At 42.3% G+C, this 19,776-nt stretch overlaps 1 protein-coding gene across 11 annotated transcripts in view; it reads right to left on the minus strand.

The window, feature by feature from the left end:
• Positions 1-19,776, minus strand: part of LOC138744666 (sperm-specific sodium:proton exchanger-like) — a 224,828-nt gene that overhangs the window by 115,960 nt on the left and 89,092 nt on the right. For all 11 annotated transcript variants that reach the window (XM_069901216.1, XM_069901211.1, XM_069901194.1 and 8 more), the window contains 3 exons: positions 19,525-19,668; positions 16,367-16,538; positions 10,885-10,966 (listed from right to left, as the gene is read on the minus strand). In XM_069901216.1, the coding sequence (XP_069757317.1) occupies positions 10,885-10,966; positions 16,367-16,538; positions 19,525-19,668 (398 nt within the window). The remainder of the gene's footprint in view (positions 1-10,884; positions 10,967-16,366; positions 16,539-19,524; positions 19,669-19,776) is intronic.

Raw genomic sequence — 19,776 nt, forward strand, 5'->3', positions numbered from 1 at the left:
TGAAAGAGTTTACACTGACTTTTCTAAACAACAAGTTTTGCACACAACTTGCATATTCTACTTTATTATTATTCCTAACCAAGTGGATAGTCTCTCCATTCCCCACATGCCATGTTTTTCCCCACTTACTTAACCTTCAGAGTAAACATGGCACAGGTGTGATAGGGATGTAGATTAGCAAGGAGCAGGGGTTGCCATTTTGATAAGTTAAAAGGTTAAAGTTTGCATTTATTAACAGAATATGTACAAGATATTACACACATCCCTGAAATTTTTTCTGCAGGCCAGGCAGAATTTCTACTTATTGGTAGAGCAACAAAACTATACTCAAGAAAAGAGAATATACAAAAAAGGGAAATGTAAACAGACTGCAAAACAGAAAAAAATTCAGTAATAAATAATGAGTTTCTAATCGAGTTTGTTGTATGGTGGAGAGGTAGCAATTGTTCCTGAACCTGGTGGGAAGTCTTGCAGTACCTATACCCCTTTCCTTATAGCAGCAGCGAGAACAGAGAATGTCCTGGGTGGTGTGGGTCCTTGATGATTGCTAGTGCTCTTTGACAGGAGCATTACAAATAATTTTTTCTAATGCTGGAGAGTTTTGCCTGTGATGTGCTGTCTGAATCCACTACCTTTTGCAGGGCTTTCCACTCAGAGATATTGGCACCCCCTTAATGGGCTGCGATGAAGCTGGTCAGCACATTTTCCACTACATAACTGTAGAAGTTTGCCAAGGTTTTCAATGCCATATCAAACTCCTAAGGAAGTAAAGTTGCTATTGTGCTTTCTTCACAATGACATTCGTGTGTTAGATCTAGGAAGGGTCCTCTGAGATAGTGACTCCCAGGAATTTAAATTTGGTCACTGGATCGTACACCTCTGGTTTTCCATTCCTAAAGTCCACTAACAGCTTCTTGGTTTTGGTGACATATAATGCAAGGTTGTTGTTAGAGGGAGTGCATAATAAGTGTTTAGAAAGGATATTTTTGGGGAATTGTTCATTGACATTAAATGGGTAGAACTTAGAAACAAAAAGAGAATGATCACATTGATACGAGTGTATTAGAAGAACCTCAAATTGTCAATGGGAATTAGAGTAGATGTGTTGGTCAAAATTGCTGCTAGCTGGAGGAAATAATAGAGTGGTACAGTGAAACCACGCTATAACGCAATCGTTTGGGTCAATAATATAGCATTGCAAAAAAAGCAGGTTGTGCTAAATCGGGGTTTAACATATACAGCAAGAACATCAGCAGCAGCATTTCAATCTGTCTCATCTCAATTTCGGCCGAATCCCTGTCCTACCTGCAACTTGTGCCACATTCTGGCTGCATTATTTGGGCATCAGTTCCCTGTGCAAGAGCAGAACTTTTGCAGCTGTACAAGCTGAGGGAGCTGGTCACGATGGAAGAGAGTGCACTGCTGCCAGCATGCAGCCTGTCTGTGCTGTGCCTGGATAATATCCCATTGTGCTGCCTACACTGGCTGCTGTGGACAGACCAGCCCAGCTCTCAGCTTCAACCAGTGGCCACTGGTGTGCGCACCTCCAGCAGGCCTGAGAGGCAGCTGGCTGCCAGAGTTCCGCATTGCTACACTTCACCATTTGCTGGTCTGCCACAAACCCTGGATCCAGGAGCAGGTCACGTTATATGTGATTTTGTGTTAAATTGTGGCACGTTAAACTGGGGTTTCACTGTATTACTGTGAGATTTTTTTTACACTTCCTGGACATTGACTGGTTCACCCATGATGTAAAAGCCTTGGACAAGGTGAATTTTTTCTTTAAGTATGACCAAGATAGTTTTCTTAATCAATATAGAGGTTCTACAAGAGAGGGTACAAAAATGAACCTCCTCATGGGGAGAATTAGGGCAAGTGAGTGAAGTAAAAACTCTGCTGGAGAAACTCAGCAGGTCAAACAGTGTACTTTATATTACCAATGTTTTGAAATTGAGCCCTTTATCAAGGTATGCAAAAAGGTTGGGGGAAGGAGGGATGGGGAGGAACACAGTCGCAAAGGCAGGAGGTAATAGGTGGAGAAGGGAGGGAGGGCACAGCAGCAAGCAGGGAGAGGAAAAATGGCTCGGTGAATAGAAGTAAGGGGGTGGAGAGCTAAGGGAAAGAAGACAAGGGGAAGGGAAGGAGAATGGAGAGGTTAGAGGAAACCAAAGAAGTTTATGTTAATGCCATTTAGTTGACGAGTGCCCACAAGTGTTGTTCCTCCAATTCACAGGTGGTCTTGGTGGGATAGTAGAAGGCCATGGACAGACATGCAAGTATGGATGTGGGATGCAGTATTGAATGGAAGTGGTGATCACTGACACTGATGCTGACAGAGCAAAGTGATCACCCAGTCTGTGCCCAGTCTCTCCGATGTAGAGAAGGCCATAAATGTAGTACCAGATGCAGTAGATCACAGATAGAAAAGGGAAGTGTTGCTTCACTTGAAAGGCCTGTTTGAGGCCCCGAACTGTTGGGAGGTCAGGTGTGTGAGCACTGGTGCTGCACTTCCTGTGCTTCTTGCATCTGGGGGGGCATAGGGGCCAGATCAGATGAGCGGGAAAATGAGAAGATGTGGGTGAGGGCTAAATTGATAGTGGTGGACAGGAAGCCACATTTGTGGAAGAAGGTGGACATTTCAGATGATCTGGACAGGAAGACCACATCTTGAGAACAGATGCGGCGGAAATTGAAAAATTACAGGAAGAACTCCAGTGGAGGATCGGTTCCCGCCTGAGTTCTACAAGGAATTTAAAGATTTATTGATACCTTTTTACGGAGGTGGTAGACCAGGCTATTGAGACCCTGACTGTCCAAGAATCCTTTTCGACAGCATTTATCATGGTAATTCTCAAAAAAGGCAAGGATCCATTGAAACTGTCCTCTTACAGACAAGTCTCCAAGTACTATCAATCACATTATAATTTAATTAACTTACTTTTGAAGTAAGGATTTAAGATCTATTGAAGCCAGGCATGGTCCAGGTCGACCCTCTGTCCCCAGAGGAATTTGCCTACTGGTTGGAGTGCTTACAGACCTACATATTAGCCATCCAAGAAGTCTTCCACTCCGATAGCCTCCCTCGCACTACGAGGCCCCAGAATGACATGTTGGTGAGACACCGACTCTCACAATGTTGGCAATGACTGGGTGAATCGCTGGATGACTAAATTCTAGAACTATGGACACTGACGAGAAAGTGCCACTACGAGGCAGTCTCAGCCTGGATTAGGGAAGAGGCACAAATCCGAGATACTCTCATGGCTGGAGTGAGTTCAAGGAGTTGGGGAAGAAGGACCTTGCCAGTGCCCTTGATCTAGCAAAATCCCTCAAAGAGGTCCATCTGGGTGCGGACCACATCGCCAACAAAAGTGGCGCCTTCTCAGGAAGCCAGGCCTATGGAGCACAGGTGTCCCAGGTACCAACTACTGTGGCCACATGCAACTGGGAATGCTACTTCTGTGGACAAGCCAAACACCCTCACACCAGATGCCCCATAAGAGACTCCATGTGTCCTGGATGCAGTAAGATGGGACACTGGGTGAAAGTCTGTCAGACAAAGGGGAACCTTGGGAAGGCTACTGCATGCACAGCCCCCGAAGAGTCGTACACCCCGTGTCCAAGCCCAGAGGCACGGACCCACGCCTCATCATAGTATTCACCACCGCCTTCTTGTTGCACCTCATGGTGGGAACCGCGACCAGAAATGAAGCAACAGCAGGAATGGTGGTCATCACCACTACTAGAAGAGAAGCCACGGCAGGAAAGGTAAACATCTTGCCACTTCCCGTGGTCAATGCCACCTCTCTGTCCTTCAGATCAAGACGACATAGCCTCTGGAGTGCTGGCATCAATTGTTCTCAACCAAGCAAAACCCCGATGTCATGATAATGAATATGTATGAGATATACCGGAAGTAACGTGGTATGAGAGAGAGATAAGAGCACAAGCAGGAGAACAAAGGAAACTGGAAAATAAAGACCCTGAGAAGTTTACCTGATAAAACTTGTGTTTAATGTTTTATTAACTTCACATTTCGGGCCACAAATGTGACATTGGCGACGAGGATGAAAGAAGCTTGAAGAAAATTAAAGACTAAACAAGATTACAGAGGATTAAAGAGAACTTCAAGGTGATAAGAATTTTCTCTTTGACTCAGTACTTTTGGGGCTGGAATATTTCCTCATGGCTGGTGCAGACGGTGACTTTCTAGCACATAGTGGAATTGCTCATTTTGACCCAACGGGTGATGCAAGCACTGTAAGTGTGAAGTGGAAGGCATGGCTGGATGAATTTGAATCCTACGCCGACAGTCGTGGCCTATTTCTAGATACCGGTACAGTTGAACAAAAAGCGCAGAGAAGGGCGTTACTTCTTTTCACTGCTGGACCCGCAGTTCGGGAAACATTTAAGACACTTTTGAATACTGGAAGAAAGGATGAGTACCGGAAAGCGGTAGATGCATTAAATGCACACTATGTAGTGACACCGAATGCTACATTTCAACGCCATTTGTTTCGGAGAACGAGACAAGAAGATGGCCAGACAATTGCTCAGTACGTGACGAGACTACGCCAGCTAGCTGTTGGATGCAATTACATGCCAGCTGATTTGGACAACCAATTATTGGATCAAGTCGTACAGCACTGCAGATCAGATAAACTCAGAAGACGTCTACTGGAAAGAGGGAGTGAGTTGGAATTCACCGATGCTTTAACCATTGCTGCTGCATTAGAGGCTGTTGAAGGGCAATTTCATACCATGACCCTGAAAGACAACTCAAGCCAGCAAATTAAGAGGCTCTCACATCGCCATAACCAGCCAAGATATACGTTGACACAGGACGTGGAGTGTTATAGATGTGGAAACCGAGGTCACTTTGGAAAAGACCCATATTGCCCAGCCAAAGGCAAAGTTTGCAGAAAGTGTGGAGGTAAGGACCACTTTGCAAAGAAGTGCAAAAGCAAGTCCAATGCAGACCAGAAGAGGAAGAGTACAACTTCCAAAGGCAAAGCCTGGGGGAAAGGAAAGTATCCTGGAAAGAAAGATACCATTCGCCAGATAGACGGTGATGATTATGATACCCAGGAGGAACAGAGTTGTTACCAATTTACGTTGAATGAAGTACATCATGAGAAGGTCCCAGTGATCATTGGTGGAGTGACAGTGCAGGTTATTGTAGACTCAGGCAGTGACAGTAATGTGATTGATCGACATTTATGGGAGAAGTTGAAAAGGAAAAAGATCATCTGTACCTCAAAGAAGTGTTCCAAGAAACTGTATCCATACACAGCAATCAAGCCATTGCAGACCATTGGATGTTTTACTGCAACTGTTGAAGCTGGAGATAAGTACACCGAAGCAGAGTTTATGGTCATGGAAGAGAGGGGAGAACCATTGCTGAGTAGAATCACAGCGCAAGACCTGGCAATACTTCATATTGGAGCTTGTGTCAATTCAATTCAGTCATACGAGGATATGAAGCAAGAATTCCCTGCAGTCTTCCAAGGAATAGGAAAGCTGAAAGGTCGACAATTGAAGCTAGCGGTAGATGAAACGGTCAAACCCAAGGCACAACCAATGCGCCGAACTCCGTTTGGACTTCGTGGGAAAGTCAAAGCCAAAATTAAAGAATTGATCGAACAAGACATTATTGAACCGGTGGAACATTCGACACAATGGGTCAGTCCCGTAGTGATTGTGCCCAAACCAAAGGGTGACATAAGACTATGTGTTGACATGAGAATGGCCAATGAAGCTATAATTAGAGAACGACACCCTATACCAACAGTGGAGGAAATACTTCAAGAACTAACTACCAGCAAGGTATTCTCAAAAATTGATCTGAAATGGGGCTATCATCAATTAGAGCTGGATCCAGGTTCCCAAGATATAACAACATTTGTGACTCACTGTGGATTGTATCGTTACAAGAGACTATCATTTGGAATTAATGCAGCTTCGGAGATCTACCAGTATGAAATCCATCGAGTGATTCAAGGCATTCCTGGAGTTGCCAACATTTCTGACAACATCATAGTCCATGCACCAACGAAGGAAGAGCATGACAAATGGTTGAGGCGTGTACTATCTAGACTACAGGAGGCAGGCCTTACCGTGAATGGAAACAAGTGCCAGTTCGGTGTGTCAGAAATGGACTTCATGGGACACAGACTTACACGGGAAGGACTAAACCCTGCAGAGGCCAAGGTGAAAGCTATTGCAGAGGCACGTGCACCTCAGAACGCAACAGAGGTGAGGAGTTTCCTGGGATTGGTCAATTTTTGTGCAAAGTTCATTCCTAATTTCGCTACAGTGGCAGAACCACTAAGGAAACTAACCAGGAAATGTGTACCATTTCATTTTGGATCTGAGCAGAAGAAAGCGTTCACAGCGCTGAAGCAAAGCCTGACAGATGCAAAAACTTGTGGATATTACGATCCGGTGGCATCAACCAAAGCCATAGCAGATGCCAGCCCGGTTGGTTTAGGAGCCATGTTGGTCCAGATGCATGATGGAGGACCAAGAATCATTGCCTATGCCAGCAGATTGTTATCAGATGTGGAGAGAAGATACTCTCAGACAGAGAAAGAAGCACTTGGACTTGTATGGGCCTGTGAGAGGTTCCATGCATATTTATACGGCATTGAATTTGAACTCATCACAGATCATAAGCCATTAGAGGTGATCTATGCACCTAGATCCAAATCATGTGCCAGAATAGAGAGATGGGTACTCAGACTACAACCCTACAAATATAAAGTAATCCACATTGCAGGGAAAACAAACATTGCTGATCCGCTGTCCAGATGGGTGAAGGATGGTGGTCCACAATCCAAGTCAGAATTGAGAACAGAAACAGAGAGCTTTGTACGCTTCGTAGCTATTCAGTCGACACTGAAAGCTGTGACTACGAAGGAGGTCGAGAGAGAATCCGAACGTGATCCAGAACTCAGGGAAGTAAGAGAATGCATATAGAGTGGACAATGGGACAAGGGTACTCACAAGGCTTACATTCTCATTAGAGACGAACTTTGTTGCATCGGACAGTGTGTATTAAGAGGTTGCAGATTGGTGATACCGCAAAGATTGAGACCGAAGATCGTATCCTTAGCGCATGAAGGACACCTAGGTATTATTGGTACCAAGCAAAACCTCAGGACCAAGGTATGGTGGCCAGGTTGTGATAAAGACGCAGAGAAATTTGTTAAAACTTGTCACGGATGTCAAATCACAAGTAGGAGTAATCCGCCAGAACCAATCCGGAGTACGCAACTCCCGACAGGACCATGGATCGACGTAGCTGTTGATTTTCTTGGACCTTTACCGACGGGTGAATCAATTATGGTAGTGATAGATTACTACAGCAGATACTATGAGTACGTGGTGTTGAAGTCCACAACCACTGAAAAAACAATACAAGCATTAGCAGAGATATTCGCAAGATATGGATTACCTGTTACATTATACTCTGACAATGGTCCACAATTCATTTCAGAGACATTTGCGAATACATGAGGACCACAGGTATCCACCATCATAAAGTAACTCCGAAATGGCCGCAAGCCAACGGAGAAGTAGAGAGACAAAATCAGTCCATTGAAAAACGATTGAGGATTGCACACGCTGAAGGACAAAATTGGCAAGAAGCATTGCTATCTTATGTGGCTGTCTATCGAGCAACGCCTCATGCAACCACTGGAAAAAGTCCTGCAGAAGCATTTTTTGGGAGAAAAATCCGCACAAAAATGCCAGAAATAAAGGAAATCCGAGACGACCAGGAGATGAGGGACCACGATGCTGAAAAGAAAGGTGCAGCAAAGCTGTACACAGATTCGAAACGTGGAGCCAAGTACTCAGACATCATGCCAGGAGATAATGTTCTAGTGAGGCATGAAACTGGTGGTAAGCTAGACACACCTTATTACCATCAACCCTATACTGTCGTATCCAGAAGTGGCAGTATGGTGACAGTCAAGTCTCCGACTGGAGTCCTGTATAAGAGAAATGTATCAGGTGTAAAAAGGTACCAGTCCAGAGATACATCGAGTGAAGAGGTTGAAAGGCCAATACGAGATGCTGAAACTGAGAGACCTGATGATGTTCCAGAGGCAGTTACCAGCACTCCTGATGAAGTGACTAGAGCGCCAGAAACACCCGAAGCCGTGGCGAGCAGTATTTCCGACGCTAAGAGTGAACAACCGAGAAGCGACGACAATATCGCAGGCAGGCCGAAACGAAACCGGAAAGCGCCCAAACGATACGAAGACTTTGTGCCATCGTTTTAATAAGAACTTTGGGACAGTATTTAATCTTATATCATAAAGTGCATGTATGAGTGCTGTAGGAAGTAAATTTTATGTAGTTGAGTTATAGTATTACCATTAGTTACGATGTTTGTAGGTTTCCGAGGGATATTGGTAAGTGAAGGTAAAGTTTATTTCTGATTAAAGGAGGGATGTCATGATAATGAATATGTATGAGATATACCAGAAGTCACGTGGTATGAGAGAGAGATAAGAGCACAAGCAGGAGAACAAAGGAAACTGGAAAATAAAGACCCTGAGAAGTTTACCTGATAAAACATGTGTTTAATGTTTTATTAACTTCACATTTCGGGCCACAAATGTGACACCCTCCAGCTGAGTAACTCAACACTGGAATATCTATCTAGTGTCACAATTGTATTCGGCGACTATTCCTGGGTATTGTACAATGCACTTATCTGTAAAAGGGAAAGGTTTGTGTGCTTGTGTTGTTTGCCCTAGACTTCCTGTGTCACGTTAAAAGCGTAACCACGACCATGGAGTACTCAGGCCCACTTCCTCCAATCATAGTGCAAAATGGACTAAAAACCCAGACACTACATGCAGTCTCTCCACACTGAATGTTGAACCCCCCCGCCCCCATTTCAGAACATAACCCCTGACGGTAAGCTGATAGTCACAAAGAGCAAGTGATACAGTGCAAGGGACAGAGAATTTATTACAACCAAAACACAGTGGCTGCTTAAGGAAAAAAAAGCGTTGAGCCCAGTAACAGCCCATGGAGAGCCCAGATAGTAGTTGTTAGAAGGGGAGAAAAGCCCAGGCTAGTGATCGACTATAGCCAAACTATTAATCATTTTAAGCTTATGGACACATACCCTCTCCCCCGAATCTCAGACACGGTGAATTAAATTGTTCAGTACGAGGTCGATTCAACCTGAAAGCTGCATATCACCAGTTACCAATCTTTTCCAAGGACCACCTAACACTATATTTGAGGCAGATGGATGGCTTTATCAGTTCCCGAGGATCCCTTACGGCTTTACAAATTGAGTCTCGGTCTTCCGGAGGCAGATGGACAAAGTGGTAAACAAGTACAGGCTAAGGGCTATCTTCCCCTATCTCGACAACGTCATCATTTGCGGACATGATCTGGAGGACCACAACGCCAATCTCCAGAAATTTCTCCACACAGACAAATCCCTGAACCTCATGTACTATGCCAGTAAGTGCGTGTTCATGACCAAATGCCTAGCAATCCTGGGCTATGTGGTGGAGAATGGCATTATTGGCCCAGACCCCGAGCGTATGCACCCCCTCTAGACCTCTCTATCCTGCATACCATGAAGGCACTAAGGAGGCATCCAGTGGGTACCTCATTATGTTGACAAGGTCCACCCTCTCTTAAAATCTACCTCCTTCCCATTGTCAGCCAAAGCCTAGGCAGCTTTTAACTACATCAAAAGCTACATCGCTCTATTCCAGGTGGAGAGTGATGCCTCCGACATAGCTCTGGCTGCAACCCTTAACCAGACAGGCAGGCCAGTAGCTTTCTTTTCCCGCACCCTACTATGGTGCGCTGAGGTAGCAGCAAGCACAAACTCAGAAAAGACTGTACAACAGGCTTTATTCCAGTAAAAGTCTGAACACCAGATCATGCCTTGGTGGCTCCCCATGTGACTGGCTGAGAAGGGGCCGGCTCAGGTTTATATTCAGGTCAGCTGATTGACAGTCAGCCAGGTGGTGTCACCCCCTCAAGTGGTCTTCCTGAAGGTGCAGAGATCACCCCTGCAGTAGGCTGGTGGTTGTATCACCACACCTACAAGGTCATAAGCTCCAAAGCCCATCTGTGGAAAAGGAGGCTCAGACCATTGAGGAGGCCATCAGGCACTGGAGGCACTACCTGGCCAGCAGAAAATTCACTCTGCTCACTGAACAGTGATCTATAGCATTCACGTTCAATAATACAAATTCTGATATTACATAACTTAGACTGCACTTTTACTGATGAATGCTCTTTCTAGCACACTCTGCATGTCATTCCCTTGTTTATCAAGCACATGCCCTTAAAGTTGCTGATGAGAATGTTTCCAGATAACAGTCTTTTCCAGAATTTGTTTGTGGAAGTGAAATGTTTGAGCATCTCTTTGGACTCCATATTCCGGTTTTCCGGGATTACCAACAAGTGCATATACTCCATGCCCTGGTTTTCTGGGACTGGTTTTATACCCAACCACCAGCTGGTTTGTACTGTACTTTACTAATGTGAAGGTTTACCCATGGACTCAGTCCGAAGTATATATTACAAAAGGTTAAAAATGGCTGGAGTCCAAAGGTTCATATACTGATTCAGTTTTTGAAGTGTCAAATTTGTGATTTTTCCCATTAATTTTCTCTAAAAAAGGTCATCAATATTCAAAATGAAAAACTTATAATAGAAATTAAAAATAAAAATAAGAAAAAATGTTAAAATGAATCAAAATCACAAATGATGGGAGAATTAATAGAATGGCGAACCCTCAAAAATATAATCAATTTTCTGGCTATCCAAATAGGTTATCTTCCTATCCATACTATGCAGATTAACGTGCTGTATCTTAGTTCACAGTATGTTTACCCAAGGTATTGATGATCCATCCCATTGTGGTACCATTGATTAGCAGTGTCAATACCACAGACCCCGATACATGCAGCAGTATCTGAAAAAGAGAAATGATGTTAACCAAATAATTTAAAATGAAATATATTTTATAACTTCCATTGCAAGAGACTATCACATTAATAACATGAGTAAAATGAGGGATCACAGCAGAAGGAGCATGGAGACTTGTAAGACAGTAACCATCAATTCTCCAGCCATGAGAGTTCAGACCAAAGCCATCCTATGCACCAAAACACCAATATCTCCAATACACCAAAAGTCCCACATTTTTTCATAATTATCTCAATTCATATAATCCCATTTCCTACCTACCTTCAGTTCATCCACAAGTCAATTATAGTGAACTAAATGAAAGTGAGGCAATGGCTTTGCTGGCAAAGTGGACCTTCTAGATGTTAAGTACAGTTATTTAAAAAGTCTAAGTATTAAAAGACATGTTGGTGACTGGTCTTACTATGAAGCACTTACATTTGGAATGGGATTGTGACAAAATTGTGTTGTTAATCTTTTGTTATTATATATATTAGTAAAGCTATTTTGTGGGTTCCAATCTCTTTTCAGTACCAACCGCTCAGTCCAAGATTCCGCCCTGCTCCAGCTCCCTCAACAGCCCCTAAGGCTAGAGCTGGATGAGGTTCCCACCCTGGATGAGACATATAAGGCAATCGAACAACTGAAAAGTGGCAAAGCAGCAGGTATGGATGGAATCCCCCCAGAAGTCTGGAAGGCTGGCAGCAAAACTCTGCATGCCAAACTGCATGAGTTTTTCAAGCTTTGTTGGGACCAAGGTAAACTGCCTCAGGATCTTCGTGATGCCACCATCATCACCCTGTACAAAAACAAAGGCGAGAAATCAGACTGCTCAAACTACAGGGGAATCACGTTGCTCTCCATTGCAGGCAAAATCTTCGCTAGGATTCTACTAAATAGAATAATACCTAGTGTCGCTGAGAATATTCTCCCAGAATCACAGTGCGGCTTTCGCGCTAACAGAGGAACCACTGACATGGTCTTTGCCCTCAGACAGCTCCAAGAAAAGTGTAGAGAACAAAACAAAGGACTCTACATCACCTTTGTTGACCTCACCAAAGCCTTCGACACCGTGAGCAGGAAAGGGCTTTGGCAAATACTAGAGCGCATCGGATGTCCCCCAAAGTTCCTCAACATGATTATCCAACTGCACGAAAACCAACAAGGTCGGGTCAGATACAGCAATGAGCTCTCTGAACCCTTCTCCATTAACAATGGCGTGAAGCAAGGCTGTGTTCTCGCACCAACCCTCTTTTCAATCTTCTTCAGCATGATGCTGAACCAAGCCATGAAAGACCCCAACAATGAAGACGCTGTTTACATCCGGTACCGCACGGATGGCAGTCTCTTCAATCTGAGGCGCCTGCAAGCTCACACCAAGACACAAGAGAAACTTGTCCGTGAACTACTCTTTGCAGATGATGCCGCTTTAGTTGCCCATTCAGAGCCAGCTCTTCAGCGCTTGACGTCCTGCTTTGCGGAAACTGCCAAAATGTTTGGCCTGGAAGTCAGCCTGAAGAAAACGGAGGTCCTCCATCAGCCAGCTCCCCACCATGACTACCAGCCCCCCCACATCTCCATCGGGCACACAAAACTCAAAACGGTCAACCAGTTTACCTATCTCGGCTGCACCATTTCATCAGATGCAAGGATCGACAATGAGATAGACAGCAGACTCGCCAAGGCAAATAGCGCCTTTGGAAGACTACACAAAAGAGTCTGGAAAAACAACCAACTGAAAAACCTCACAAAGATAAGCGTATACAGAGCCGTTGTCATACCCACACTCCTGTTCGGCTCCGAATCATGGGTCCTCTACCGGCACCACCTACGGCTCCTAGAACGCTTCCACCAGCGTTGTCTCTGCTCCATCCTCAACATCCATTGGAGCGCTCACACCCCTAACGTCGAGGTACTCGAGATGGCAGAGGTCGACAGCATCGAGTCCACGCTGCTGAAGATCCAGCTGCGCTGGATGGGTCACGTCTCCAGAATGGAGGACCATCGCCTTCCCAAGATCGTATTATATGGCGAGCTCTCCACTGGCCACCGTGACAGAGGTGCACCAAAGAAAAGGTACAAGGACTGCCTAAAGAAATCTCTTGGTGCCTGCCACATTGACCACCGCCAGTGGGCTGATAACGCCTCAAACCGTGCATCTTGGCGCCTCACAGTTTGGCGGGCAGCAGCCTCCTTTGAAGAAGACCGCAGAGCCCACCTCACTGACAAAAGGCAAAGGAGGAAAAACCCAACACCCAACCCCAACCAACCAATTTTCCCTTGCAACCGCTGCAATCGTGTCTGCCTGTCCCGCATCGGACTGGTCAGCCACAAACGAGCCTGCAGCTGACGTGGACTTTTTACCCCCTCCATAAATCTTCGTCCGCGAAGCCAAGCCAAAGAGAAAGAGATAAAGACACACACACATAATTCTTTGAGATGGCAGATGGCAAGCCATTTTTGGAGTCAAATTGTCTGGAAAAAACAGCAATAAAAATTAAAATTGAATGCTTCATTAAATTGCTGAAACAATAGTGCACTGAGATGGCAACTGTTCAAATAAGCAAGTTCTTGATTCAATGACCTGTGCAGACAGGCCAGAGTCCATTGGCTCATGATTTATACTTTTGAAGAAGGCATGATAAACTTCAAATGATATCACGTGTCATGTGATGAGACATTTTAGAGAAACTTAATACTGAACCAGAGGCATTTTGAAACCAGAAGAAGTTGACCATTCTGTGGGGACAACAGGATTAAAAATACAATAGCCAGAAAATATTCTGTTACATGTTACTCCTGGTCAAAGGAGAACACAGAATAAGTGGCTTTTGAAGGAGGAAGGCCACTTCTGACTGTCTCTAAGATAAAGAGGGCAGCCTCATTGTGTCCATGGAAATGGTCACTTTTGATTAAGAGAGCAAAAGTCATCTTACATTTGAAACATAACCATTTTTAGATGGTTACTTTGTTCAGCCCTTGCCTGGGCTTGTGAAATCATCATGAAAAAAAATAGCCACTTTATTGTCTTTTTGAAAAGAGGACAGATTTATTGTGTGGAACACAGATTCCAAAACTTCCATGCAAAAGAGAGGTTTGTGAAAAATCACTTGTATGAAGAAACATTGGTGTGAAAACAACTCATCAAGAAATTCATGAGTTTTAAAGAGGTCTGATGACTTGATGTTTCAAAATACTTCATAACTACTGTTGAGCAAAAATTTTATAGAATCTGAGTTTCAAAACAAAATTGACTGAACTTTAAAATCATCTCTTCAGACTTACACCCAAACTATAATGGTTTATATATATATATATATATATATATATATATGAGTTTAAGTTTAGAGTTAAGTAAGAAGTATTATGTTATTAATAATAAAATTATTGCTTTTGGAAATACCATGGTGATTTTGCTTAATTTCTGGTTTAGTTCATAATGAGTGGTGGGGGGGGGGCGGGGGTAAGATCCCAATCAAACAATATCCCTGCTGAAATCTCCACAGAATCCTCATGCAATATCCACCTTCTATAAATGGGTCCTGCTAGACAAATTAACCTCAGGAATTCTAACTTCTAACTTCTGAGGAAAGAATTTAGTTGAAAGAAATTTAGCTCTCAGTGTTACTTGAATACTGTGACAGAGTATTTTGATACATTTTTGGGACATAAATTGGAAAAAGTTTGTTAGAGTGGGTTACATACAAATACTTTAAAACAGATTTTATTTAAAATACTGGAGCTCTGCCCCATGCTAGACATATTGTCTCCACAACTTTTGCAAGAGCTTTGGAGAGTGCTCAAGAGACTTTACTAATGAAAGATCATATTGGAGCTGCAGATTTTCTGGAAGATAACGTTGTTCTAAGTGGGTCATGTGGTTTTGCAAGCAGAGAGAGGGTCAAACAGATTTTCTCAGAGAGAGAGAGAGAGAGAAAGAGAGAGAGAGAGAGAGAGAGAGAGAGAAACAGGACAAGCTGGCAAGCTTGTGGAAAGCATTTTGGAAGACAGCCTGGTCAAAGTCATTGTATTTCATGCAAGAGGAGAGGACTGGCTGTCTAATGTTTCATTTGGAATAAGTGAAACAAGAAGAAACTCGTGGTGACTTGAAAGAAAGAGGTTATCATCTGGAGAACCCTGATGGGACAAGTTTTGTCAGCAAGACACTGGAATTGCTGATTAAAAGGAATCAGTTGTGGATGTCCTGGAACAACAAATCCCTCTCTAAACTGACAAGTACCTTCCTGAGCAGTAACCATTTACCTTTCAAGCACCAAAGCCTGGTGAATTTCATAAATGTTAAATACTGTGCACAGTATAAGAATTGCCTGCAACCAGTGAACTTGGAGGAATGAGAAGTGAGATTGGACTGTGAACCAAAGAACTTTTCTGAATTTACACACACATTATATACACGTGCGCTTAGAATTAGAAGGGGGTTAAATTAGGTTAAGTAAGTTAGTGATAAGCTAAAATTTGATTCTATTTTCATGTTTAAAGATAATTAAAAACAACTTTTGTTTTAGTAACCATTTATCTTGGTGAATATCTATTGCTGCTGGGTTTTGGGGTCCTCTGGGCTCGTAACAATACACACTTGTATACAGCACTAGAAGGCATCTTTCTTCCCTCCACCCCACCCCCACATAAGCACCAAAACATGAGCTCTTCCAGGTGATAACAATTCCCTTCCATGCATTTGCCCAGGATATGGAGCATGTTCTGGAGTTGCCTTCCTGATGAGCTCAGTCAGGTTTACCTTTATTAGAAGAGATCAGTAAACAGAAGCTAGAACAGCTGCTATTCCCTTCACTGCAGAATTTTGAACTTTGAAAGCAGTATTAAGAGTAGGCATAATGGATTATCTTTTGGTCAACTATATGTAATGAGTGAAACAAGAAAGTCTGCAGAATCTGTGATTGTAGTAAAAATTCAAAAGTGTTGGAGAAACTTAGCAGGTCCCACAACAAACACAAGTCTAACTATTTTCTCCAAGGGTTGTTTTTGATTTGTAATTCTTCCAAAAACAACAACAGAAGCAGACATTGAATATTTTGAAGGCATAAGTGGATAAACACATGATAAGGGCATGAAAGATTACCAGGTAAACAGAAATGCAGACTTGAATGAATGGCACAGCAGGCTAGAACGTCTTCCTAGCCTATTGCTGATACATACATTTGTGTACAATCTGTGGAACTAGATTCTGTGTGACTTCCAAGACTTCCACAACATCATTTGGGCAAGGAAAGGACAACAAGTTGAAAATCAAAAGTACTTTTTCACATCATTCAGCTTTTTTAAAAAATAAATTACCACTCAAATTAATTCCCATTCCAACTTGTATAAAATGACTAGTTTTAAAAGACAGCAGTATTTAATATTCACTGAAAAACTGTTTGATTACCTTGTTTCTGACATTCACTTCGTCAAGTCCTTCCAACCGATATGCCAACAAAGCTAAACTTAATGTAAATGCCCCTTTTGTACCGCTCCACATGCAAACAGCTGCCCAGCGCCAATTGAAACCATAGCCCAAACGTGCTAACAATGGTGACAAACTGACCATCATCAACAACCTAGAAAAAATCCACAAAAATATTCACTGCTCACTCTGTACAGCTTTGATGTAACATAAAAATGTTGCACTTACTATCTGTACATAGAGTAACAAGGTTACTATTTCTCAGTGGAATTTGATAAAATTGGAAAGATATATTTGCATATTTTATTCTGTATGCTAACTAGTAAAATTCTGATGATCCTTGAGACATTTTTGGTGCCAGACTAGCAGAATACATTCTATTAATACATCACCATTTTGTTTTCCTCCCCCAGATGCTCTATAGTTACAGTAAATAACAACATTTCCAGTGGTTGCAGCAAGCTTTAGGGGAAATAGAAACACACACAAACAGTGGGATTTCTGTCCAATACAATAACAAAACATCAGAGCTTTACTAAAATAATAAAATCTCAATTTAATCATAATCAGCAAGGTTTCTTTCAAACATGGGAAAAATAATTATACAACCACATTAAAAGTCAATGTCAACAAATACACAATTTTACTCAGTTGGGATACAAAATTAATAATTACAATTAATTCCAATACAGAATTCAAACTACTTGTGAAAAAGAAATGAATTTGTGTGGAGATTAGCTTGTGAAGGTCAGAAATAAAGAGATCATTTCTCAGCCAATACTCAATGAATCAGAGAAGCAACTTTGACTTAACACCGCCATTGAAAAGTTGGTATCAATTTTAACTTTGACTGATATTATCCTCTGCTGAGTTTCAAAATACAATAGATGAAGACAATTCCAATCCAAATTCATCTTCAGGACTCATACAATTGGGCCTGGTATTGACAAGATTCAAGACTTCGGAATGCTAAATAATGCTGAGAGTGAAAAGCTCAAAGAGCAGTACTAAATGACAACAGGTGACCATCCTATTTTTCTCATCTTAATGCACTGTGCTGCTCTCAATACATTAAATGGGCCCCTAATAAAAACAAAAAATGCTGGAAAAACTAAGGTTAATTAATATCAGAATAGAGTTCTAAAGGATCAAGTGAAACATGAAAGTCTACAGACACTGTGATTGTAGTAAAAACACACCAAAATGCTGGAGGAATTCAGCCGGTCTTTTCAGCATCCTTAGGAGACAAAGATATATTGCTGACATTTCGGGCCTGAGCACTTCTTTAAGGAATAAGCAGAATGAGCCAGAAGCACGGAATCTCAGAATTCAGACAATGCTGACCTGGGGAGGAATCCAGACCAACAAAATGAGTTAATTGGATATGATAAGTGATGATCCAATGTTATGGAGTCCAGAGGACCCCAAAAACCAGCAGCAATAGATATGCACCACAACACAGGATTACTTAAATAAAAGTTGTTTTTAATTATGTTTGAACAAGAAAACATAATTAAACTTTAACTTATTACTTAAGCTACCTAACTATTTAATCCCCCTCTAATACTATGTGCAGGTGTGTGTAATGTATATTTAAGATTAGAAAAGTTCTTTGGATCACAGTCCATTCTCACTGGTTGCAGGCAATTCTTGTACTGTGCACAGAAGTTAGCATTAACAAAGTTCACCGGTCTTTGGTGCTTAACAGGCAAATGGTTACCACTCAGGAGGGTTCTTGCTGGTTTTCAGAGAGAGATACCTTTTCCAGGACATTCTCAACTGATTCCTTCTCAATCAGTCTTGCTGACTAAACTTTCCCCCTTCAGGGTTCTTCAGATGATCCTCTTTCTTTCAGGTCACCTTTCACACTGCCAGTCTTCTCCTTTGACCAGGCAGCCTTCCAAAGTTTGCCAGCTTGTCCCTCTGGAATGGATTTCTGTCTCTCTCCTCTCTGTTTCACACCCTTCCTATCTAAGAGCAAAACTCTTCTCTGCCTGCAAAGATCACATGCTGTCCCAGGCAAACCGCTGTCGATACTTTGTTACCTCCTGCAAAAAACACTCTGCAAAAGTCCTGCAAATATTCTGTGTTTTACAATGTATGTGTGTAAGCTTCCCTAACAATTCCTCCTAAACCACCTCTAGATGCACTGTCACAGTAAGAATTGATTAAGTTTGTGCGAAAGGAGACAGAAGAGAGAGCTCAGGAAAGGTGATGGGAGAAGAAGAGAAGAGCGGGGATTTAAACAAAAGCCAGAGAAGTCGATATTTATGCTATCTAGTTGAAGGGTACCAAGTTGGAAGATGAGATCTCCCATTCCGCATCCACTTTCTCTGATGTAGAGGAGGCCACAACAGGAGCACCAGATGCAATAGATAACTGGACGCAGACTGGGAGATCGCTTTGTTGAGTGCCTCAGCTCTGTCCCCTGCAATAGCGTGTATCTCCCAGTTCATTCCCTTGCTGACATGTCTGTCCACGGTCTCATGCACTGCCAAAATGAGACCATCCGCAAGTTGGAGGAACAACATCTCATCTTCTTACTTAGTTCCTTATCATATCCAATTAACAAGGGTTTAGATTCTTCCCCTAGCCAGCATGGTCTGAATTTTGAGACTTTGAGATTTCCTGGTTCTGGCTCATTCTGCTTGTTCCTTTTAGAAGGGCCCAGGCCCGAAACATCAGTAATATTTCTTTGTCTCCAATGGATGCTGAAAAGACCGGCTGTGCTCCTCCAGCATTTCAGTGTGTTTATACGATCAGTAACCTAAATACATTCATCATTTCTCTTGCCATTGATAGTATGTTGATTGGAGATATCTGTACTTTTATATTGGAAATCAAAACATCATAAAATAGAAATGTTTTCATTTATGACTTTTTCCAATATTCATCAAATTTACACCAGTTTGAGTGGCTTGTGGTGTAACTGGAAAACAAATAAACCACACTGAAAACTCAAAATGAATGCACTCCAATGTCAGCAATTATATTTTACCACATGAATAAAAACATGAGAAAGTAAATAAAAATCACAAAAGAGTTGCAAGTAGAGAATTTGAGATAAGTATAGATACATTCATTGTGGCAATCCCTTTAATTCAAAGTCACATCTCTAACATTTAAGGAAATTTGCTCACCGCACAGTATTGAGTCCAAAGTAAAGTACAATGATGAAAAAGCCATCAACGAGAGACACATTTAGGAATGCTCTTTGTGATAGGACAACGCCAACAATCATGAAGATGAGACTATTACCTAGGTACGTCAGCATTTCCCAAAAACTGCAAGAGATTTAAAATTCAAATTATCACATTATAACCAAAATGCTGAAGAAACTTGTATTTAAATAACTTCATTATGGTAGCTCAAAGTCTAAATGTATCATCTTA

Source organism: Narcine bancroftii, chromosome 1 (assembly GCF_036971445.1).
Source record: "Narcine bancroftii isolate sNarBan1 chromosome 1, sNarBan1.hap1, whole genome shotgun sequence".
Lineage (NCBI taxonomy): Eukaryota > Metazoa > Chordata > Chondrichthyes > Torpediniformes > Narcinidae > Narcine > Narcine bancroftii.